The sequence below is a fragment of the Aquila chrysaetos genome, chromosome 16 (genome assembly GCF_900496995.4).
Source record: "Aquila chrysaetos chrysaetos chromosome 16, bAquChr1.4, whole genome shotgun sequence".
NCBI lineage: Eukaryota > Metazoa > Chordata > Aves > Accipitriformes > Accipitridae > Aquila > Aquila chrysaetos.
In genome coordinates this window covers 14,437,663-14,462,725 of record NC_044019.1, presented here as the reverse complement: position 1 = coordinate 14,462,725, position 25,063 = coordinate 14,437,663, and the positions used below count along the sequence as shown (strand labels likewise).

The 25,063-nt window shown below is 36.2% G+C and overlaps 1 protein-coding gene across 4 annotated transcripts in view; it reads left to right on the top strand.

Annotated features, from left to right (window-relative positions):
• The window catches only part of OTOG (otogelin), a 110,958-nt gene extending 86,082 nt beyond the window's left edge, over positions 1 to 24,876 (top strand). For 2 of the 4 annotated variants that reach the window (XM_030038771.1, XM_030038774.1), the window contains 19 exons: positions 696 to 785; positions 1,168 to 1,351; positions 4,187 to 4,407; positions 5,334 to 5,472; positions 7,618 to 7,812; positions 8,698 to 8,910; positions 9,710 to 9,814; positions 10,186 to 10,296; positions 11,524 to 11,625; positions 12,082 to 12,180; positions 12,912 to 12,952; positions 14,102 to 14,177; positions 15,129 to 15,307; positions 16,091 to 16,195; positions 16,632 to 16,751; positions 18,056 to 18,101; positions 20,252 to 20,326; positions 22,744 to 22,823; positions 23,730 to 24,876. In XM_030038771.1, coding sequence (XP_029894631.1) covers positions 696 to 785; positions 1,168 to 1,351; positions 4,187 to 4,407; positions 5,334 to 5,472; positions 7,618 to 7,812; positions 8,698 to 8,910; positions 9,710 to 9,814; positions 10,186 to 10,296; positions 11,524 to 11,625; positions 12,082 to 12,180; positions 12,912 to 12,952; positions 14,102 to 14,177; positions 15,129 to 15,307; positions 16,091 to 16,195; positions 16,632 to 16,751; positions 18,056 to 18,101; positions 20,252 to 20,326; positions 22,744 to 22,823; positions 23,730 to 23,930 — 2,382 coding nt within the window. In that variant the 3' untranslated portion in view covers positions 23,931 to 24,876. Of the gene's footprint in view, positions 1 to 695; positions 786 to 1,167; positions 1,352 to 4,186; positions 4,408 to 5,333; positions 5,473 to 7,617; positions 7,813 to 8,697; positions 8,911 to 9,709; positions 9,815 to 10,185; positions 10,297 to 11,523; positions 11,626 to 12,081; positions 12,181 to 12,911; positions 12,953 to 14,101; positions 14,178 to 15,128; positions 15,308 to 16,090; positions 16,196 to 16,631; positions 16,752 to 18,055; positions 18,102 to 20,251; positions 20,327 to 22,743; positions 22,824 to 23,729 lie in introns of those variants that run through there. The other 2 variants (XM_030038772.1, XR_003926878.1) reach the window with 2 other exon arrangements.
• Positions 24,877 to 25,063: the final 187 nt, after the last annotated feature.

The window sequence follows — 25,063 nt, the reverse complement described above, 5'->3', positions numbered from 1 at the left end:
TGTAGATTGGCTTTATGTCATGAAGAGTTAATTTCTCATGAGCCTTTACAAAACTCTTTAAACTCCAGTCTCTTCTATGAAAGCTAGGTAATTTTGATGTCCATATAAATGTCCATCACAAAGTTTGGTCCCAAGTAGTACCTTATGGAAGTTAATTCCAGAAGTTTGATATGATTGATATGAAAAAAGAGATCTGTTTATGACTTTCAGATTTGTTTTTCTGTTGTATTCAGTGCTTTCTGTTTTGTTCAGCACTGTATAGCTTGGGCAGTATGGGTGTATTTCTGATCCATTACTTCTCTACTGTTCATATATCATACAGAGTCATCGTTCCCAGTCTTGTTCTTGCTTGCCTTCAGATCTGTAGTTCATATTTTTTGGTGTCCAAACAGCTAGTCCACTGTATTTTTTTTTCCTGAAAACCTTTATTTCTGTTGTAATTTTAAGATCAGGTGATAGAACATAGTTGCTGAACACGAGATCATAATATTTTGTTTGTTTATTTTGCAAGAATGCTATCCAGATGAACTTTGTAGTCCAGACTTGAAACTACAATCAGCAGCAGTTTTCCTCTCTTAAAAACATACCCCCCGCAAAAATCCTTAATGTCCCAGTACCTAAAAACAATAAGTAGATAATGTATGAATATTTTGCATATCATGACCATGGTTGATGTATTTTTGCTTTCTCCACAGAGTAATTCAGATTCACCTTCTTTGTGCCTGGCAACGTTGAATTTAACCTATGTATCAAACCAAATTATTATCAATCGTTTAAGTAGAAAAGTAAGTATTTTGAGGGTTAGTTTTTCTTTGGCTTTTAGATAGCATCTTAGTTCTGTAATCAACTGCCTCCTCATGTGGATACTGAAGATTAGAGTAGGACACAATAGGTAATACAATTCATTGTTCCAACTTTGTAATTTAGTAAACTGCTTGTAAATTCAGAGTCAAACTGTGATACAAGGACAGTTAATGAGGTAAGTCACAGAGCAAGGCACGTAAACTGTTAGTCTTTTTAGTATCTATATTATCACTGTAGAGGTGAGCCTGACTTCTTTTGAAATTAGTTATGAGTTAGATTCCTAAGCTGTCAAGAATCTGGCCTTAGTTCTTCTACCTACAGCACTTGGTACCTGACATTTAACCTCTTCTGTGTGTATTTTAGATAACAGTAAATTCAAGATTTGCTTGGCCTACTGTTAGAAAATACGGATACAAAGTCGAGGATTCAGGCTTCAAGTATGCAGTTGAGACCCCAACAAAAATCAGAATTCAGTGGTTTCACAGCACAGGTGTGATGATTATTGAGTTTAATAGTACCAGAGAACCAAGAGCTTTGGGACTATGTGGTAAGTATAGAGTAGTGCAAGAAATAAAGGCATTCAGATGCTTTGCTAGGGAGGCACGTTTTCCTAATGACATAAATTATCTTTTGCAAGATCTGGTCCTGAAAGAGTTATTGCAGATCTTTGCAAAGTTTAAGGTACTATTAAAATTAAATTATTATTTTGTTAATTGTTGAAGTTATATTTGATACCTATCCATGTAATTGCTTTTTACCTGTAGTGTTGCTTCTGACTGTAATTTGTTTGAATCGCAGCCATGATTGCTGTAACCAAACCCAAATAAGTAAGTCAGGCATAAATCCATAATGTCAAATAAGGTCACTTACAGATTTAGTGTTTGATATCCATCTGATAGGAAGTAATATGTGCTATTTTCAGTTTCTAAAGGTCAGAATTCACAGGAAATGTTAATTTGAGAGAACTAATCTTAATTTATCTGTTGGAGGAAATAGTTCAGAGGGAATTTTTTAATAGTAATGGGTTAAATAACCATAATGTTGCACTCTGTTAGGTCTTCTCAATAGTTTCACGTAGTTTCTTTCTTTCTAAAAACATAGCCTTGAATAAGCTGTTGGTGCTGTAGCTTTTGCAAGCGTGTATTTGTTGATGCAAATCCCTACTGTGACGCCTGATTCCCTAAATTTATCTGTTGTAAATTGGAGCTGGAAACCAGGGTTACAGAGTTCATATAATTACAGTGGATATCTTTCCAGTTTCAGAAAGGGCAAATGCTTGTAGCTCAGTATCGAATACCAGTGATAGCTCAGTCCAGTTCCAAGTCCTGCAGACAGTAATGTGCTTCTCACAAAGGAAGAGAGTTAGAATTTACTGCCATTTTGAAATTGGATTATTGTCTGTAATTTGCCCTAACTTTTGTTTTCAACATCATTCTGGCTCTGTTTGGCTAATTGTTACTGTAATTAGATTAAACAGAAACAAGAAAGTAAAGACTATTTTTTAGTAAGCCCGATTCAAGTTATCCTGAAAGTCTGTTTTGCCTTTACCTGTTTGACTACTGTGATAGGGAGAATGGGGAACATTATGTTCCTGGTTTACAAGGCACTTTAACTAGAGGACAGCACATTTCTGTGGATGGTGTTCCAAGTGCAACTTCTTCAGAGAATGTGCTGTATTTTTCTGGTATTCATCTCTGATTGGGATTCTCTGCATAAGTCTGCCTGCACAGTGCTGTCTGGTGCGACTTACCAGAGCCTGCTTTAAATGAGCTGACTGTACTGCATCTTTTCAGGGTAAATTAGTCTACCCTGATCTCCTGTGCTTCCTGTGTTAGCCTGCTGCTTCTTGTATTTGAGCTTTCTCAGATGTCTTTTAGCTGAACTGCAGTATTGGTAGATCCTAATTTCTCAGCTTCATGGAGATGATAAAACTGAAGGCACCATTACAGTTTTGCAGCATGAGCATTCCTTGGAAGGATCTGTGTCAGAGACAACAGTGTCTTTTACAGTAGAAGGATCACACGAACGTGGCAACAGGTGAAGAGCTGGTGTGGGAGATGAGAGGAATGTGGGAAGGGAACATGGACATCTCTATAGAAAAACTGGTGAAGAAGAGTACAAGCATGTCAGTTTCAGCTGCAAACAGATCCCACAAAGCCAAATGTGAAGCCTTAGTTTTGCTGTGTTAAATCTCCTTGTCATTGTGTAAGAGAAGAAGTGGAAAAAGATAGCCCAGACATGATAGCAATCCTTTGAAGTCTCTTGGAACCATCAAGTACTTCCTATTTGTGTTGCATAGACTCACAACCTCAAAAACGTCAACCAGAAACATTTTTGGTCCAATAATTGTTACAGTTTCAAAAGCTGTTTTTTTCTCTGAATCCCTGTTGCTGTATCACTGATTGTCAATGGCTTGCTCTTGTCGTCAAGAATTGGTGAAAAACGGTAAAACGGACCAGTTCTCTAGAAAAGGGTTAAATCTACAAATGGTTTTTGAACAGATAAAGATTTGGAATTGCCATGCAAGTTTGTGGAGACATCAGAAGAAAACATTTCTAGAAGTCTAATACAAAAGTCTCAGAAATTGTGATTAGGACAAAAGAATGGGGGACTGATCCATCATTTTGCTTTTTTGTACCAGCTGGCTCTTAAAGGACCTTCCAGAGGAGACTACTGTAATACTTGGATGTTCTGTGTTGACCCAAGTCACTCTCCATATGTTACATTGCTTCTTTTGCTCCAAAGTGTTTCAGAATTGCCAGCTACCTTAAACAGAAACAAAATGTGATGCTGCCTTCTGAGAAGTGAATACAGAAAAGTTTGATTTTTTTTTTTCCTGTAATATAAGCATACCTGGAAGTGCCAAAAGCTGCACTTCCATGGTGCAGCTTAAGTCAATAGATGCTTAAGACAGCTCAGAAGCATAAGTAGAATAGTACAGTATTTCTGAAGTACAGTATCAGGTAAGCATCTTGGCATTTTATGGGAGGTCCCTCTTCTTATAACATTCACAGTTTTCATTTGTTGCTATACATGGAGGTGCTTTGTAACCTTTTTTAAAATACATTTTTAGTGCTCGTGCAACTGAGGGATGAAGCTTGTGTGCCATAGCTGGGCTCTGTGAACAGCTCTTTGATATGCAGTAGATTTCCTTTCATCTATCTGAATTCATAGATGCATCTTTACTTTTGCTTTGCTTAATTTGTCTGAATTTTGTGTATTTTGATGTGCCAGAGACTTTCCACATCTGTTGTGGGTTGTGATACTGTCATGTCGTATAAGTTTTTTAAAAGCTATTCACTTGTTTGAATATGCCACTTCAAACATACTTCAGAATGAACCATGCGGTGTTTACCTGCTTTTTTCTTCTGGTAATACACAGGGTTTTGTGATAGAAGCGTGGAAAATGACCTGATGCTACCCAACAGGACATTTTTAAGCAAAAGTGATGCTCCGTCGACTTTTATAGACAGCTGGCAAGTGCCAGACACGTTAAAGTATGTTGGAGAAGACAGGCATCGGGAAGCTAATTGCTCAGTCATGGACTGCTCAGAGTGCTTAAGACTGGTGTTGAACCAGACCTTCAGCAGCTGTCATCCTTATGTATGTTAACTATTTCAGAAGCTTACATTTTGAGAGAGAATGCAGTTCTGATATAATTTTGTATACTTGATAACTTCATTAATGTGAAGCTATATGTAGCCACATCTGTGGAATGAGATATACACCTTTTTGTATCTACAGTTGCAAGGTAAAAATAATTGAAGAGTGTGGCAGCTTGATAGGAGAGTTGCAATAAGCAACTAACGCTTTCAGAATTCATAATATATCTGTTAGTTTTGACAATACCATCTAATTTATAAATAGGTCCCAGCTAATTCAAGTGTAACAATATGATGTAGAGCAAAGTAAAACAAGACAGTTTTAGGATTTAATTAATCCGTAAGTGCTCAGTAATTTAACAAGTTCCAAATGGCAGTAGGTGATCTGAGAGCCTGCATTCTCAGAGGCTCTAGAGACAAGGAGTTCCAGCTTAGAGAGATGAGAGGGTAGAACAGATCATTTAAAGCAAACCTACAGCAAGTAACAACCTCACAGTGTGCAAGTAACGTATGTATTTGTGCTCATATGAGTACATTTACCATTTCACCTTTTGTATATTGTTGAGTTTGATGAAGAGGAGGCCAAAAATAGACAAAATCTAGAGGTAAGGAAAAACAAGGACCAATCAGTAATTATGCCTTCTGTTGGAAAAACTGTATTAGCTCTTGCCTTGGCACTTAGAAGAGATGAAACCGAGGAATATAAGGATTTCTTATATTTTTTCAACATTCAGGAAGCCTTACTTTTAAACACTAGTAGAGTCTTTTTGTACACTAGTGAAGGCTGGTGGCCTCTTGCTTACTGTGAACCAAGAACTTTTGGCTTCATTGTTTGTAGCTGATATTTAAAAAGGTCAGTCTGTTTCCTACCTAGCAGGGTCTCTATGAAGGTGCAATATTTTTTATTTTTTATTTTTTCTTTATTAGGTTTCACCTGAGCTATTCTGTAATATATGGGTTCAAGATGCTGAGTACATTCGAAATCCATGCATTTCGCTAGCTGTCTATGTGGCAATGTGCAACAAATTTAATATTTGTATAGAATGGAGGAGTTCTGATTACTGCCGTAAGTATTCTGCATGTATGTGTACCTCTAGTGTTCACAGATACAAAATTTGCTTAATGTAAGTGTTACTGTAAGTTGAAAGTACCAATGCTCCTTGAGTCCTCACATACTTTGGAAGTCATTATTAAGATAATAAATTCAGCATTTTTTTATGATACAATTCAAAGCAGTGTGCAAAAGGGATCAGGATCATTATAGCCATTTCACAGATGGGAGACAGAAGCTAAAGGACCTTGCTCAGAAGTCTGCCTCTGGCTTATAACATACTTGACTGTAGAAGTCAAATCTTCTCACTTGCAATGTAGCGTTCATTTCTCTTAGCCAATTTCCACTGATAAAACCAAAACACAACAGAATTGGCTGTGGAAGGGAGGAAGCCACAGAAAGTTCTGTGGTATTGTGAATTGGCGATATCTGCTTGATGCTGCTCCAGAAAGCTGTGTCTTTGGAGAAGGGGTTAGAGAAGTGAAAACTCCTTTGAGGTTAGGCGGAAAGTAAGGAGTAAAGCCTGAGAGCTAGAGTATCCTGGCAGAAGACATCTCCCATAGAAACATACTAAAATGTAAGGCCAAATGGGATCTGTAGTTGTCAGTAGCGTAAATAGAAAATTTGGATTACAGCATCTGTTTATGCTGTCAACGATTGCCTAGGAAAAGCCCTATGCAGCGATAACATAGGGAGATCTGTGGTTTCACTGCTTGAAAAGGGAAAGACTTATTGATGATGCGTGATCTACAAAAATAAGAGAACTCACTGTACATAGAAATCATAAGTGATGTCTTTTTTAAAGTGATTTAAGGTGTGTACATGTGTACAGGCTTCATGCAGGCATGTCGTAATGCCCTGCAAATAATAGCCATGGAGTCTAAACCTTAAAAACAGTAATTTTTTTTTTTAAACTCTTTGGTTTGTATGGATTTTACTAGCAAATAACTGTTTAAAAAGAGATCTTACAAAGTGTATCTGTAAATATAGTTAGGTACTCCATCTGTCTTGAAGGGACACATCACTCTTATTTTTATACCACAGTGACCTCTGATGGTGCGTGCCCAGCACAGAAGAACCATGAAGTTGCATCTGGATTTTGTGGTCACTAAGTGTTGATATGCTGTAGACTGATTTTTAAAAGCCTGAGTTCCTCTATTTACAGAGCTCTAATAGATATTTCCTGTAGGGCATTATCGCCATTTTTAGTAGTGAGGAGCTGAATAAAATCAACCTCCTCTCCCAGTTAATCTTTAAAGTCTAAACTGGAACCTTCTTCATTTTTGAGCAGGCAGTCCCTTTGTGCACTGGATTTTGTCTCATTACCATGATTCCATATGGTGTTGCTGTATGATTTAGGTATCATTACATGATGAGGATCATATATTTTGGTAGTTCACAGAACCACATTGTTGGCATTTGTAGTCATTCTCTGTTTGCCATATTTATGCAGCTTTAATCACTATTTTGAACCAATGAAAGATCATGTTAAGTTTTCAACAGCAAAAGTTAAATCAAAATGAGATGCTTTTTTGGTCTATTTCTGCATGCACCCGTAACATGTCAATGAATTTACATTAGTAGTATAAAGAATGTTAAATTTAACTGTGTTCGTTGACTTAAAAATCACACACACATACAAGAGAGTAATTAGTGTGGAAATCTATTAAATATAGTAATGAGTTCATCCCATTCTTTATTACTCCACGTAAAACGATGCTGAATTTGCCTTTACTTATATATTTTTGTAATTAAGAAAGCTTTGCCCTTTTAGTAATCACTGTATTTTCTTTAGCCACTGCAAAGTATTCGGCATGATCCAGAACAGTGTATTGTTAATCCGTGTAGTATTGGCAAATGCTTTTGAAGTTTAAATTACTTAATGTCAGCACTGTTGCATGGTTTGATATCTCTGCTGCCAAAATGCAAACCAAAGCCTGATGAAGATGTTACAAGAAGAAAAGTAGAAGTGCTCGGAACTTCCTTTTGTTTGATTTTGTCATGTAGAAGGTAACTAGTCTGTGTTGGTGTTATAGGTTGGTAGATCCTACTAAATTGGCAATCACAGGAGGTTGACAAGAAGACAATAATGTCTTCTCTTAGGTACTGCCTCATGTGATTACAACTTCAGAATGAGTGATTTTTTTATTTCTGTCCTAGCCTTCCCCTGCTCTGAAAACTTCTCCTATCAGGCTTGTATAGCTGCCTGTGAGGTTGCAGATAGTTGTCAGAATAATGAGGTTGCCTCTCTAGACTCAGACTCCTGCTCGGTGTTGACAGAAGGCTGTGTCTGTGCTGGAGGGACCATCCTTCACCGAGCTCACACTGCTGTCTGTATTCCTGAAGAAAAATGTGGTATGTTTGGATGTGATTTTCTTCTTTATAATCTGCAGGTTGGTGGTCAGATACTTCATCAGTAGTAAGTTGAGTTCTGGCCTGATGTTGTGTGGGTTCTGCTTGTGTCATTCACTTGAGGACTCTAGGTACTCAGTAAACATTAACTGTACAGGTGAGCAAGCAGGGAATGTCCTTGTGACATACAATTTTGCTCACCTTCTCTCAGCTGGAGGATGCTCTTCAAAACGGAAGGGTTTGCTCATGTTCATGCATCCTAGTATTCTAAGTATGTTAGTCTTGGCCTCCTTTTCACCTAGCCCTTGCCAAGGGCTTGAACCTATTGATACTAAATGGCATTCGAAAGACATGCAACAATAGTTAATTACACATTTTGAATAATACATGTATATGTCTTATGTTCTTCCTGCCAGCATTGATATTTTTTTACATTACAATTCTGCCTGAGCACACCAAATTTTGGACCAATACTTAACACTAACAACACAAACCTGAAAGATGCAGTTTATTATAAATCAGATTACATAAAGCACTGTAAATTAATAATAGTTTTGCTGTGTGTGAAATACAAAAGTAACTTTTCAGATCACTGCTTTAAAAACAAAGGATTGGATTGGGATTTTAAGTGACTAGCCTTGCAGTGGAGACACAAAACAAAGTGGAGGCCCTGATCCTCTGGAGAGTATTGAGTGGCTTGCTTTCCCATACCAACTCAGTCTCAGACTGTCTCCTTTTTCCCTTTTTTGTGGGGTGATGGGGATAGGTGATACCTTTAAAACTCTGGGATTTTTACACTTCATAGTTCCATACCCACTGTGGAAGAAAATGGTGGTCAAAATTTGAAGTAAAAAGGACTTACTTCCATTTTCTGTTGTCCTGATCTAGCTTGTACAGACAGCTCAGGAGCACCTCATGCAGTAGGTGAGATCTGGAAAACTTCTTTGAGCGGATGCTGTATGCAAAAATGTGTTGACAGTGAGACCATTATTCCAGTGGAGTATGACTGTTCAGATATCCACGATTTAGACTGTCTGCGATTTGCAGAAGTGGCCTTGCTTGTTCCTGGTGATCAGACATGTTGTCCTCAGAAGATCTGTAGTAAGTATTCCTTAATGATTATGAATACTGCCCACTGGAATATGCAGATATCCTTTCTCTGTGGATTGTTTTCCTGTTACACATCCTATTTTTTAGGTGAATGGAAATTACTTTGGTTTGAATTTACAGATTATGTAGAAAACTGTAGAAACTTTGTACTATTTGGCTCAATATCCAGTAGGTTTGGGGGGAGAGATAGAGGGGAGGGGACAAGAGTTATAAGGACTGTGAAATAGCTGTGTGTTTATTTGGATATGAATTGTGTTCCTCTCAGCTGTACAGGCTACTGATTTATTTTTAATATCCAAATACAAATAAATGATATAACTAGTTACTAGGAAAAAAGATCAGATTATTGTTCATCTAATTTACAAAGTGAGCAGTAAAAAAAGGATCTAAAAGCTTTTTTCTTTAATCCTTATTTACCTTAGAAAGTCCATCTTCAAAAAGAAATTGTAAGCAGTTTTCATGTTTTGACCACCTGGGATGACGTTGCAGTGAGTTTTCCACAGGAATTTTTTTTTTTTTTTTTTTTTTTTTTTTTTTTTTTTTTTTTTAAATTCTCACAAGCACTCAGCTCTAGCTTAACTTTGCCTCCATGGAGAGTGTTGCAAATGCTGGACACTTCTGAATATTGCCTCAGGTTTTTTTGCTAGTTTGTTGTGGTTTTCATATGCATGTTGTTATTTGGAGATTCAGGGTATCAAACTGTAAATACTGCTTGCCACTGCTCTACTCAACTTATAAATGTGTAAAATAGTTTAGAAGGGGTTTTTTTTTCTTTCCCTTTATGTAACAGTTTGTAATCAGAGCCTCTGTGAACCCCTAATCCCTGAGTGTAATGGTTTGGAAAAGCTGGTCACTTACTACAGTGAAGAATCCTGTTGTCCCAACTATGTTTGCGGTAGGTTTCTTTTGAAAAGGTAAAAAAGTTCACCCTGTAAAAGACATTCAGTAAACTAAATAGATCAACTTAGAAGCAAAAGGGTAGTTAGTATAAACATCATGGTTAGCATGGCCATTTACAGAATTCTTTCATCTAAAAGCTCAGGGTTGGTCTGTGCCTCAATTTGAGCAGATATAATCATGAAGGAGTTTTGTGTTTAACATCAGGCAAGAATGTGTCTTTGCTTTCTTGCGATACAAGGTAAAAGTTTTTCTAAAGTGTCTTGTAGTATTTCTCTGCTCTGCACTGCCATTTCTTAGGGTTATAGCATAACAAAGGAGGAATGCTATACTTTGTATAAAGAAATACATCTGTTGTACTTTTTTCAGAATGTGACCCAGCAAAATGTGAACCAGTGGAGCAGATGCCAAGCTGTCAAGATGATCAAACACTAATTGCTGCTCGGGTGGAGAGTACCTGCTGCATTTCCTATATATGTGGTAGAGTATCTGGCTGGTTGAGACTATAAGTGTTTTTGCCTTTGCAATGATACCTACTATTATCTTGCCAATTAAGGCTCCTTGTACTTCCTTTAGCTCTCCCAACATAGTAAGGCTTGAAAGTGGTTAAACAAATGGGCATTCATTTTACAAAACATGAGAAATGGCAACAACTCATCAAGAGTCTCAAAACAGCTTTGTGCGACTGAGTAATATTCTTGGGTCATGTAGAGGAGTGGTGGTGGAGTCCATGGATGAGGGAGTTGACGGCTTTTGAGAGACTGTCCATGTACAGTCTGTGGGACCAGCTGCATGAATATTTTATCTGAAAGAAGTCCGAAGTAATATATGCTCTTGTTCCTTATGTTCTGTTGTATCAGCTATGGCCCATCTTAGTCAATGGTAAATATCCCATATGAGACTATTATGTAAATTCGTTCAGTTATTTTGGGGCTTGGTCTTTAATGACTTAATTCAATAATAAAATTGCACTTTTGGCATCAGCGTAGGAGCTCTGATGTTACCATATGGTTGTTTTCTTTATGATAATAATGTGATAATGAGGTCCTATTGAATTTACTTTTGCACATAGATATCTGTGAATCAAAGGTCGATTCATCTTGATTAGCTCTTCCATGTGCAAAAAATTAAGTGTTAATAGAAAACTTGAATTACACTTCTGTTATTTACAGTAATCAGGGCGTCACTTTGATCATGTGATGGAGATGTGCTGTGTTTGGCTCTTCTCGCTGTCCACATAGCATCCTTCTGTCTCTTTTTTGATGTAATGAGTCTTTGCACTGTACATATAAAAAAGTACCTATTGAGGTTTTCATATGTGTTCAAGTGGGAGAATAGCACTGGGATCACAGGAGATGCCCTCTGTTTGGGATCAAAGATCCTATAATTAGAGCAGAGGAGCGTTCCTGAAAACAACAGGGTGACTTGGTAGGAGAGAAAATCTAGCAAAATTTTTCATAACAGAAAGGGAGAGAAAATCCTGTTTTGTGATCTGACTCATCAACAATGTATTCATTCTTTATATCAGGGGACAAAGAATAGGCAATCTGCGCTGAAAATTAGCCTCTTGTATAGGGACTATATAGAATGAATGCAGAGTATCTCTGTTCTCTTTCATATGTGTCTGTGACAAACTTACGGGCATGTTTCCTAGGCAGTAGTAAAATTTCTTCCTATGTTTTAGATTTAAATAATTGTTTTCTCCAGCATGCGGGGCTTGCTCTGATCAAATACCCAAATGTCAAGAAGGAGAAGTTCTTATTGTGGATACCAACACTACAGAGAGGTGTTGCCCTACCTACCAGTGTAGTAAGTTTGACTTGGTTTTGATATTTTAAGTAATAGAAAACGTCAAATTCTGTAGTGTGGATGTTCAGTGCCAAAAATGATGGATTAGAGATACAGCTCCACTTGTACATATAAGCAAGCTATCATCTGTAGTCCTAAACAAATAATCTTTGTTTTTAAAACTTCAGATGTGCCTAAAGCATTATCTGAATATCTGTATCATGGAGACAAATGAGTAATTTCAGACGCCAAATTCTGGAGATTTAAAACTGTTTTAAATATTTGCCTAGAGTAGTTGTACTTCACGCTACTATTACCTGATGGCAACAATTAAATTTTGATTATTAATCTTTTCAAGTAAGATGTTTTCTAAAGGTATTTATTATGAATAAGTAATTTACTATCTCTTGATTCATATTTCTGTTCATCAAAATATGACAACCTTTGTTTATTGGACTTTGTTTTCCTTAATTTTAGTTTGTGAAATACATCGTTGTCCTGAATTCAAATGTATGCTAGGCATGTCCTTGGTGGAGGTATGGAGCCCAGAGAAGTGCTGCCCCTTTCAGACCTGTGGTAAAATGACTGATTTTCATTTTAGTTGCCTTAGACAATAAGATGCTGACAAGAGCTTTGGCCTCTTGGGTTTAAGTCCAGTTTAAGCCAGTTATACCATTGTGCTCTGCTCATGAACAAATGATATAGAAAAGTCATCTCATGGTACTGAAATTCTTAATCTGCCTGTTTGGGGTTTTTTTGCTTCACAAGGGTGATAGCATACTGTAGAATTTGCCTGTCCAAACTGGGTGACTTACCATCTTGAAAATTTTGTTAAGAGTTAGCAAATTATTTATGGAAAAAAAAAAGTTAGGTTCAGAGGTCAGCAATTTGCCAGTTTACAAAGACGGTAGTATATCATACATCTCTTTGTGATGCCTTAAACACAATTCTCCATTGTTTTATATAGATTGTAATGATTGTCATCGCTGCAAGGAGGCTAGCGGCTGGAATGATAATCTGTTCTTTTAATGTGTTCAGGTGGACTGCAGTTGATACAATGCAGTAAACATTACAATGTAAATTGTTTTAATAAGTGAAGGTGGTCATAGCAGCTGGTATTAGTTTTCAGGATGGAATAGAAATCAAACATAATTCTGGACTCCCCAGATGGGTATATTGCAAAAACCAGCACAACTTCTTCAGTGGTGACTTGTAAAACTGCAATTTCTATTCTCCGATGTTCTGTTTTAAGCAAATGGTGTATAACTTTCTATAACTATTCTTTCTGTTATCATATTTTGTTTTAGAATGTGCATGCGAAACGGTCCCCAAACCTCAGTGCAAGCTGGTATGAAATTAATCTTCTTTGTCAGTATTCTTTTATTAATTTATTAATAAATCTATTTATCTGTATCTTACTAATAGTTTTGTTAGTGAAATATGAAATGCCGTGTCATTCTCTTTTTTTTAAATTGCTTTACAAGAAGATATATCCATTTTTAAGAAGCCAGCTAAGTTTAAATATCTTGCAGAATAATACGTCTGTATAGCATTGATATTTCTATATTTTTTTATGACCATATCCTGCCCTGCAGTATTTGTAGAATGGAACTGCTTTCATGTACCCAGGGATAAAATTTTGTTTTTAAATTGGTAGAACTAAATGCTTTAAAGCAACAGTGTTTTGTCAGTATTATTTGTTATAGTGAATATGTTAACATATATCATGCTCTCAGACCGCTGACTATGCAGAACTTATAAACTGTATTTCATTGTGACTTGTCCTGCATTACAAAAATGCTTATTAGCATTGCTTGGTTAGGTTCTCAGTCAGTACTGGGTATGCTTTGATTTTGCTTGTCATTATTTTATCCAGAAAATAATACTGTGATGGGAATAATTTATAAAAATTATAGTTTGGAGTCCTAGGAAGGAATTGGAAATAGTGCTCATTTTTTATAGAGGAAATTAAAATGCTTTGTAAGTGAGGGTGGTGTTAGTACTTTCATTTCATAGATGAAGAAACTTGGTTATAAGCAATCAGGACTGGCAGAAAACTGTGAGAAGAATCTTAATATGCATACGTATAAACAATAAAAGGCAAAATTAAAAAGTACATCTGTACTATTGTAATACTATTTATATCCATTAAGTTATTCCATGAAAGAATACACTTCACATTGCACGGAGATTTCTGTGCAAAGGCAAGCCATTGCGTCTCCTGATTGGCCTGCCTTAGTCTTTTCTGTCCTAAATGGCTGCTGTACTGACACCAACAATCATTCCCATTTTTCAGGTGTAAAAAAAATTCCCATTTGGTATCATTACTAAATTAAATGTCCCTGTGGGTGATGAAAGTGGATTCAAAATAGGTTTCTAGGGGCAAGAGATACCGCTACTCAAATCCTGAAGGAAAGGTGTTTAGAAGAAAAAGATCATACAAATAAGAAAACACTGTCGTTTCACTTCTCTTTTTTTTCTCCTTTTATACACTTAGGGGCAGAAACTTCAGATAGATGAACAGTTTCAGAACAGTACAGAAAATATCTGTAACTGTGTTAAGTACAAATGTGGTAAGTCAGAAAAGAATTTAATTCATAGAAATACCTTTCAAGTGCTAAGGTAAATTAGGAATTATAAATCAGATGTTCACTTCTAACGTGGTACTGAGGAGGAAAGAATTGACTGACATAATTCACAAACAGTGTAAGAAAAGGCAAGGAAATAGGACCCCTCCCTAAGTACTTGGTTTGTTTATGGCCTGTCCCTGTATTCTGTTAGTTCCTGCAGCAGGAGGTCTGTGCAGGGAAATAGCAGACAGAGTTTTGGGAAAGTTGGATGGTGTTGACTAAGCAGCTGCATATTGCTGAGCTGGAGTAAGGACTCCAGCAAGAAGCTGAAACACACGCTCAATGTCCACATATAGAAAAGTCCCACTAACCCATTATGGGAACTACTCAGGAGCTGGTAGATATGCTTATGTGCTTTGCAAGATCAAGGATAGCATTCAGCACCATGCAAACTCATCTTAGAGCATGCCCAATAGCATCTGGGAAAACTCAGGAGAAAATAATTCCTGTGGGGCACCCAGTTGGCCAATAGAGTTGGGATTGTTCTTGCCTAGATTTCTACATCAAAGTTGTATACTTCTGAGCTAATTATCCTCTGCACCCTCAGTAATCAGTGGGGAGAAACCAAAATTTCTCAGGTATATTCTTATACTGAAGTAGACTTGTAAAACAGATTAGTTGAAGAAGCCTGCACTGTCATTTTGGTGGTGCAGCTAATAGAATATGATATATTTATTTAGATTCCATGCATGGTTATATCTAAAATAATTTGGCAATTATAGTGAAGCATTAGACTAGTATTAACAGTTTATATTTGAAAATCTGACCCATAATTCTTAAAGAGGTAGAGTAGCTTTTTCCATTCCTTTTTACTGTTTGAAACATTTTTTAACAGAGTTTTGATACCAAGCTGATTGTCCTGAGCATGCTGTTTATTTTTTTGTTTTCTTGTAGTGAGAGACAAAGTTTGCCTGAGTAATGAGAGAGGTGTGCTGCTTCCTGGACAAACGGTCGTGGAACACAGTGCAGATGGCATTTGCCATATTTCTTATTGTACAAATGTGATTGATCCCTCCACTAAATACTACCGAATAAACACATCTTCAATAGACTGTACTGTCAAGTGCAAAGCTGTAAGAAATTCAGAATTTGAGACAGTATATTGTGACTGGTGGTCTTAATTACATTTCCCTGGGTTTTGTTGAGTAGATTAGTCATAGGAACAAGATCAAAAGAGTAACTATGAGATCTCCCTCTAATGACGTGCTACCGCACTTCTGATAGAAGTTTATAGAAGTCTCACTCCCTTCACTGTTTTCTCCCCCACGTAAATCTTACACAAACTAATGTATATAGCATACTGCCACCTTGCATCCCTGTATAACTTTAGCTGCATTATGTGCAAACTGGTACAAATTCCTGGCAGACATTAGCTCAATAAGAATTGGGAAGACAATAATTATAAATAGAAGAATAATTCTAAATGTGGTGAAAACAGCTTTGTAAAATAAGGAAATGATACCTCGTCTTTTTACAAAGTATGATACATTACCATGGGAATATTATATAGATTACTTCTTCTAATTATGTACTTACTTGATGTCTAATGTGTAAAAAGTCAAAATTTCAGTGGTTCTTGAAGTAAGCTGTCAGACTTACATTTGAAAATGGTAGAAAGACCAGTTCATTCTCACAAGAGTTGGAACTTCTCCCCATTTACTTCAGTTAAGGTCTAAGGTATTTTATAAAAGCTTCATGAATGTACAGTGTGTACAAATGTAAGCTATGTGGTTTTGAAAGTTATTTAAAAACCTTCCCTAAAATCAGATACCTGAAAAAAATCTGCCCGTTACTGTAGTAAAATGTTGAGCTGCAAGATGGTCTCATACAAGGAATAATCTATTTTATTTTGGCAGAACCAAGTCTATCAGCCTCCAAAAGATTTAACAACTTGCTGTGGTAGCTGTAAGAACTTGTCTTGTCTCCATACCTTCAGCAATGGCACAGTTTCCAATTTTAAGGTGAGTTTATACATGTCTTACTCCCTCAAAATACTGAGCAGTAAACAAAAAAAATAAGCTACTGTACATACATTGTCATATAAAATGTGCAAAGAACAGCTTTATTTGGCCAAATACTAGGAATAGTTTTGCATGCACACAACATTAATTTCTTGGAGTGTCAATCATGTAGCTGTCTACAAAGATTAAGGGATTTGATATATCAGAGAATTATTGTCAACCTGACTATTTTAGAACCTGCTTAACATTATATGTTTAGTGGACTTTCAAGTTCTGTACTTAAACAAAACTTTAACATGCATCTAAATTATATTTTGCTATAAGGATTACTTTTGATTCAGACAAGACCACATTCAATGGAATTGTATTATAAATACTTATAATACTGTTTTTGCTGAGTTGCTGAGTAAGAATTCTGGCTTACAATTTTTAACAGCCTGGTACTGTTTGGATTTCAAACTGCATCAGATATGAATGCACTAACACAGCAATAGGACCAGTTCTGGTTTCCTCTTCAGTTGGCTGCCCACCCTTTAATGAAACTGAATGTGTGAAGGTCAGTGTTCAATACATTGTTTGCATTCCAGCTATGATTTATGTTTGCATGAAAAGATTAACACTGACAAAAGACGTTTTTACCTCTAGAAGGGAGAAATTATAAATTCTTGCAATGCCTGCATTTTGTCCAGACATTTGAAGGTGAAAATCTCTAACTATACACATAGAGTGTGCCACCAGACTGCCCAGTTACACAGGTGGAGAGACCTCTGCTCAAAAAAAAATTTTTTTTTTCATAGAGGCTTGTAATATCAAACTAGTCCTCATACAGCTGTCTGAACTTGGATGCTTTTCTGGGTTGGACTTACCCTTTCTAACTGATTTTCTGCATATAACAATTTGATTCATCACAGCGGTCAAAAATATTGAAGAAGTGGAAAGATTGTCTGAATATCAGGAAAATCTTTTCCACAGTGAGACCTAAGGTTTTGCGGACTAGTTTTGCAGGAGAAGCAAAAGCTCTATTTGAATTTGCAAAATGAGGTTAGTCTAAGTGCCAGGAAATGTATGCTGGGAGCAATCTCACATTGCTCTCTGTAGTTCTACATTTACATGTGGATGGGAGGATACTTTCCTTAATGAATGATGGTACACAAGCAGGGAACAGTCCTAAAGGAATTAGGTGGCTGTAGTTCTTCCTTGCAGATAACAATGAATTGGTTCTTCAGAGTGAGTCACAGTTTCACAGCTGGTGAAAGGCCTTTTGCTGTTCTAGGCAAACTAAAAAGTTAAAGCAGAGAGATAGATCATCATGGCTTGAGATACTGAGGTGGACATCAAAAATTGAACTTCAAGGTAATCCTGAGAGAGCTTTTTAAGAAGCTGCAGCTATTCTTCCCGCAGTACTCTGGAGAGTGCTTCATGCTACAGCACTGAAGACAGCCATGACTCTCCACTATGGGGAATGAGTGGCTTCTCATATAAATGAGATTTCTTCCTGCTTTGATTTCAGAATCAGTTTTTTGTGATTGTCAGTATGGCCTCTACAAGAAGTCAGAGGTTTACTCTAAGTAACAGAGGATGGAAGCAGACTTAATGCCACATTTCCTCTCCAAATGTGGCATTTTGATAGCTGGTGATGTATAGTGGCATTCAGTGACAACCACTTAATATTCACTTGTGTTATAACAGTCAAGTTAGATCATTTACAGCCAAACCTTCATCCACTCACCAGAGTGCTGCATTTGCCTGAATAATGTTGCAGAGCTTTATCTGGAAGATATTTCTAATAGTATAGATATATGGGAATAAATGTTTGAAGAATTCAAGTTTTTTTTTTTTCTTCATTTCTGTCTTGGTCAGGTTGGAGGCTATGTTGTACCATTCTTAGAAGGATGCTGCAAAACGTGTAAGTGATTAATGACACTTCCTGCCTCACAAGCCTGACTGATTTGTTGTTACCTTAGAAATAAGGTTGATTCTTTCCTGCATGAAAGCTTCATTCACTGATCTCAAAGGCTGTGCTTTTCCCAGTTTTACTCATGTGAATACCAGTGAAACTAGTGGAGTTAAATCAGAAGAAAGTAGTTTAACATTGAAGGGCTTCCTCTACTGATAGTGACTGTGGCTGGCCAAGTCACTAAAATTGCTACCTTGAGTATTTTGTAGTTCTCATGTAAAACTCCTCAAAATATTAGTTACTGCATTTAGTATAATAAAAGGTTCTGTGTTTTGGAAGGCACCTTAAAACATGCATTCATATCTTCATACTTGGTAAAAATGAAGATTGATCTATGCAGTTTGTAAGTTAATGCTGTAAGTAATTAATGGATTGTAATATAGTCTTAGGTTCCATTAATAGACATAGTTCAGAAGCTTTCAGGCAATACCTTTTAAAAGAACTTACAATTAAAAAATCCCCCTTACTTGATTACCAAGATATGTTTTGACATCTATGAGAGCTAATAAAGGTTCTCTGGAAAAAATAAATAATTTATTTAAATAAAGTAAATAAAATAATTCTCTGCAGAATACGTTCTAAATATGCTAATTCTTAATATAAATCAAGACCAAAGTACATTTTTTCTTAACACACTGGTATATAGCTGGAACATTTTGGCTGATTTTATGAAGAAATTAGCCTGAGACAGACACCTAACCTGAAGAATCTAAGGTCAGATACTTGAAGTTGACAATGTTAAAGGCAATTGAAAAAGAGATTTTATACTGGAAAGTATCAGATTATCTTCTAAAAGGTGCAAAAATCTCACTTCATTTGTATAAGTGGCTGGAATAGTGACCTAAAAGCTAAAGATAGTAGGAGATAAAGTGTGGGAGAGAGCTGGAGAAAAATGCAGGTATTTCCTGCTGTGTGGGATGGGACTTGAACAATCATGACTGCCAGATACGGTACCACATGCACAGTTACTGCAGTGGGATATGTGTCACCAACTGGGAGGTACCTTTTGGTGTTATTCCTGATGTATTGCATTTTGTTGTACAAAGGTTATTGAAACTGTAAGATTTACCCACTTTTTTTCTGCTCCTGATCACTGTAAGGGAATGGTAATCTCTCTTCATGTTTTTTCACTCTGATGGACCTGCGTTTGTCCTAGTTCTGCAGACAATTCTCCATAGGCTCTTTGAGATTAGTTTTTGATTATCTGACATTACCCTTCAATGCCTTAGCAGCCATATAAGCCAGCTTTTGAACAAACAATTTAAGACCGTTAAAAATCCATTAAGCTACTTTTCAGCAAGACAGAAGATCCTGCTACTATACTTAGAGAAAAATCATAACCACAGTCTTAAATAATTAAGGCAAAAGTAAAGTTATTAAACTGGGGGGTGCATCACAAAGTAAAATTAAACCCTTGAAAAATCCAGTGACTTCTGACATGCATTTACAAGTAGATTAATAGTTTTGATTTCACACTTTTTTATAGACAACATAGTACCTCTATGAATCGTGTAGTTACTTCTGACTCCAAACAAATCTGCCATGAGAACTGTTAGTCAATTGTAATTGTGTGAATCATTTTATGAGAAGGGTTATCAGGTTGTTTTCTTTTGATGTACTTTACCATTAGAAACCATTGTGATTTTTGCTTTCACTTTTAAGTGGTATTTGAAAATTAAGTGCCAGGAGTTCCATCAAAACCTAGACAGTTTTTACAAACTCTGCTCTGAGGAAATTATACTATTGCTTGCTTGTAGCCCCAAAGGACAACTTAAATTTGGGGTACCAGATTGTTTTAGTTATACCAGCATAGATCAGATGCTTCCTGGTTTTGACATTAGGCTTAGCAATGCAAGTAATACCTGGACACGGTCCTGAGCTGCTGGCACAGTGATCCCTGCTTGAGCAGGGAGGTAGGACTAGATGACCTCCAGAGGTCCCTTCCAACCTCAGCCATTCTGTGATCATGTAATATACAGACATTTTAAGGTTGAATTCTTTTCTCAAATATGCCAAAATCTAATAACTCTAGAATGTTTCATACTGGTAGGGGATCCTTTGTAACATGTACTGTGTTCAATATGCAATATTCTTACCAGGTTCTTCAGTGTCAGTGTTCCTCCCATTCCCTGTTAGCCCAGTCACTCCTACAGCCTATGCTAGCTGTAACACAGGTACATTTTCCTGGAAATAAGTAGGACCAACCCAAACAGCATCATTGTTGATTTCCAACAATGTACTCCCTGACAGGAGCATCAGGCCTCACATTACCCAATTATGCCAAAAGCTGCAGTGTAGTATAACTGCTCATGGTTCAGAGTGGCTCACATTTTGGTTTTGTTTTTCATTTTGCACTGTGTGGGCAGTGCATTGTTGTTAGCCAACAATGTACTGTTGGTAGTATGCACTTGCATAGTCTTTAGCTTGCTGCATGTGTAAAATTGCTGTGTTTAAAAATGAAAGCTAATTCCATTATGTTTACAGTGCTGTAGAACATAGAGACTAATGGCTTTGCTTGTTAAACATTGTAAAAAATTTAAAACAACATTTTTGCAGATGATGTATCATACAGTTTTGCTTCCAGTGGCATACACAGTAGAAGCAGGTCATTTCTTTCCCATCCATAGTTAGGACAGTGTACTGAAAATAGCAAGTCTATGTTTATTCCATGAAAATTGAGATTATCTTTGCTCTTTTTAGTAGAGCGTGATAATTATTTGAATTGTCACATGGTATGAATGCAATTGTTTTGGCATTTATTTTGTAAAAACATCTCTCTATTTCTGTAGGAGAAATTATGTTGACTGTAATTTTGTACGTCACTGAGTGATACATCCTTTCTTAAATTACACTTGTGACACTAGGAGTACTACACTGAAATCTATGTTACTCTTTCATATTGACACTACTTTAAGACAAAGGTGTTATGAGTCAACTCAAAACGTAAGCAAGGATTTTCAACCATACAGACTGAAAAAGAATCTCATCATAACATGACATGTATAAGAAGCTCACATGTTTTGTAAGGTTGTTCGTGGAAAAGTATATTTTGTTGTAGAGCTCATTAAAAGCCACTGGACATTAAAGTACATGCATGGAAATACATTATATATTTATTTCTTTGAGATATGATATACTTTCACTATAGCTTGGATGAATTCATAGCCACAGCTGCACTGAATTTTCCATCCTACACACCATGTATAATATAAAAGAAGAAAAGTCATGAATAGGACTATGAGAAACATGAAATAATGGTGAGTTCTTTATTTTCAAAAACAATTTATTTTTTTCTTCATTTCTTAGTTTACTTTTTCCCTAAGCAAATATAATTCAATGATAGTCGAGCAGTAGCCAGCCATTTCTGATTGTAGATTTTTATTTGCTTCCAAGAAGATTCACTGCTGTCCTTTCTTTCACATTTCAGAAACCTCTGCTATGTCTAGAAACAGTAGCAGACTTTTATGTTTAAAAAAAAAAAAAACAAACAAAACAAAACCACCACAAAAAGTACTTCTCTTTGAGAAGCAGTATTAACCTGGTTTGACAGTGATTAGAGCAGGGAACTGGACATCGCACATCAAGATATAATAAACCTCTGTCACAGTTCAGTACTAGGTATTGTTCAAACCAGTGAGTCTTTCATTGCCCTTGCTTTTCTGGAGCTAACAGTATTCACCTTTTGTCAACATCTTTGGATTTCTTGGCTGAAAGAAAATGCAGCTCTGTAAGTGGAGGGTCATGTGGGACTGTATCATGGTGTGTAAAATCTGCTGTGAAACTGTGGAAGCTATTATAATGGAATGGACTATTAATTTCTCTTACAGATCTGCAATGTGATGTGGTTTCTTCAGCACGGAGAGGATCATCGTAAGAAGATACTGTGCCTTCTGATCTCTAACAACTGAACTTTTTACTGAACTACTTTGCTTTTCTTCAAACGTTCAGGATTCCCTTCTTGAATTAACTCTTCATTTCATTTCATGATTTCATTTTATCTTCTTTATTCATCCATATACTTCGTACCTACTTCTTTGAGAAAAATTGTGGAAATAATGCCAATGAAAATGTAAATTAAAAAATTCATTTGTTGACTGGTGTTCTTTTTCTTATTTAATAAAAACATACAGAAATTTTCTTCACCAGGTTCTGCTGTTAAGTGTTCATTTTAAACTTTGTTTATGCCACTGGAATGCAATTGCTGCTATGAAAGTTTGTTACAGTTATTTCATAGAAAATGCATTTTATGCATTATTGACAAGCCTTCTCGCAGGAGTGGATGATCAATTTTACAAAATTTTTTGAAAGACAGTGGACTTACTCTTAAATAAAAGACTTCTGAGTGAAGAATGAACCTTTTATAATTATTATTGAAGTTACAAGGACACAGATTAATGCATGAAATAGAATAGTTTTAAAAATGATACAATGTATAGCTAATATCATTTTGCCAAAGTTTGGTATGTGCAGTGATGTATTGGGTGTTTTGTTCCTTGTGTCTCTTGACCCCATAAAATGTTCAGGAATGCTCTTGTCTCTGAAATGTTTAGAATTTTGAGCTGATATTTTTCAATCAATGCCCATTTTGCAGGTAAGGAAGATGGAAAATTCTGTAAAAAGGTGACTGTTAGGATGACTATCCGCAAGAATGACTGCAGGAGTAACACACCAGTAAGTAAATAACTATCACAATTTATTTTTAATAGAAGAGGAAAAAAAGAAAAAAAAGAAAGAAAAAGAAGGAAGAAAGGGAACACAAATTCCACAAGGCTATTGCCTGCATCTCTCTCACAGAGTCAGGTTTCTATGTTTCATAGAGCTGTTTTAATGTTTCCCTGCATTCTCAGCAATCATCTCCTCAAATAATAAGAAAAAGGGGGATGGGACTTCTGCTTTTGTATGCATTTAGGTGCATGTTGATTTAGTGCAAATCCAAGGTCTCAGTTCAACCTATAATGCAATTATTATATGCAAATTGATATAACAGAATCTTGCCTGTGATATACTACAGTTAAAACGGCTGCAGATGTGTTTAATTTTCTGTCTGTCTAGGGAAAGTAAATGCCAACTTTATGAAGGAAGGAATCTTGGATCCTGAAGGGTTTTTTTTAGATGGCAGTGTGAGCATACTGTGAAATGTGTAGGAAGAATGAGGCACTATTTGTGTGTCTGCCGAAGGATTTACTGTAGGAGGACACCAACCATGTTCTGTTGGACAGTAAGGCAGTGTGAGCAGCAGCAAGGGTGTAGACAGACGTTTCATGTGAGATGTGTAAGAGCGCCTGGAAAAGCTGTAATAAAAGAGTATAGTGAAACAGCTGTAACCTCTAAAATGACTCTGAGAGTACGTTTTGTAGAGTAAACTGTTGAGCAGCCAGAAAATTTAGTTTCAGTGTCTCATTGAACAGAAATGCAAATCCTGACTATAAAACTTGAAAAAATTACCGGTTTATTTGACTGTTTCTGTTACAGTCTTTATTACAGTTTTGGTATCATTAGTAATGATTCCCCTTGGAACTCCTAACTTTATTTCCTAGCTGCTTCAATTTGCTGATTATTCTTCATGTTTGTTACCAGGTGAACATTGTTTCATGTGATGGAAAGTGCCCGTCTGCAAGCATTTACAACTACAACATCAACACATATGCAAGATTCTGCAAATGCTGCAGGGAGCTCAGACTACAGAGACGAACTGTGCAATTGTATTGCACCAGTAATTCAACCTGGGTCAGCTATTCAATCCAAGAGCCTACAGATTGTTCTTGCCAATGGTCTTAAAAAGAGCATAAAAGGAAAGAAAATGGCAAGCCCAGCTGTTCCCAGCTTAAGATAATTTGAATTGTTTATCTATTAAAAATACAGTACCCAATCCACTGCATTTTACCAGTTTAATGCTAAAAGATAAAAGGACAAAAATGTTTTTGGACTCTTCTAAATATCTGAAGAATGGCTTTGCATCGTTTGTATTGTGATTTGTCTTCATGTTCATTCACAGGGATTGTTTTCAGAGTTCTTGTGATATGTGCCAACTTAAAAGGTGAAGTGATTTACATTAGAGACCCCTCAAGAGAAAGAACACCATCTATTTTGTTCTGGAAGGCTGGACCACTCTTTGCCATGCACCCATTCCTGTTTTCAATCATTGACTGGCTTATCTGGCAGCAGTTCTCTATTTTGAATGCATTGCAATTGTGCAAATATATTCAGTGTCTATTAAGAAAAATTTTTTGGACAACATGAGAAGAATTTTCACTTTAAATCATATTCCTATTGCAAAGTAGAGCATGTATGAAAAATTCAATTAAAGGTGGTTTTTGTTTTTTTTTTTTTTTAATCAGGGAAACTGTCAGTACTGATAACTGTATGTAATACTCCCTGGTAATAATTTCAGTTTTTCTAGTGTATTTTATATTGTAGTGATAAGCATTATGGCAAACATGTAATGTATGGAACAGATAGACTGTTTTTAGGCTATCTAGATTAGTCATTAGTAGTTCGTTCATCTTTCTGCTAAACAAGATGACATAAACAGAAAATACACAGATTTAACAAATGAAAACCATTTTACATTCCTTTATATAGATACACCTTAAATTAAAACATTCAGCTTATGAAATGCACCATACTTCAGCTGTTTCTTTAGGAGAATGAACTTTGTTTAACACTAATTTTAAAGATGTGAAAATTCATTAGGCAAAAGAAAATGTATATGTATCTGTCTAAAGGAAAAACAAAGTTGAAAATCTTTGTCATCAGTGTAGTAGAATGTAACTTCTTATGGCAAGTGTTTGATATTGAAAATGTACCATTTTAAGGTTTGAAATTTCAAAAGCAGTTTTGCTTATGAACTTGAACAGTTAACATTTTGTTGTAATGAATTAATTTTTTTTCTCCTCTAAGATAATGTGGCT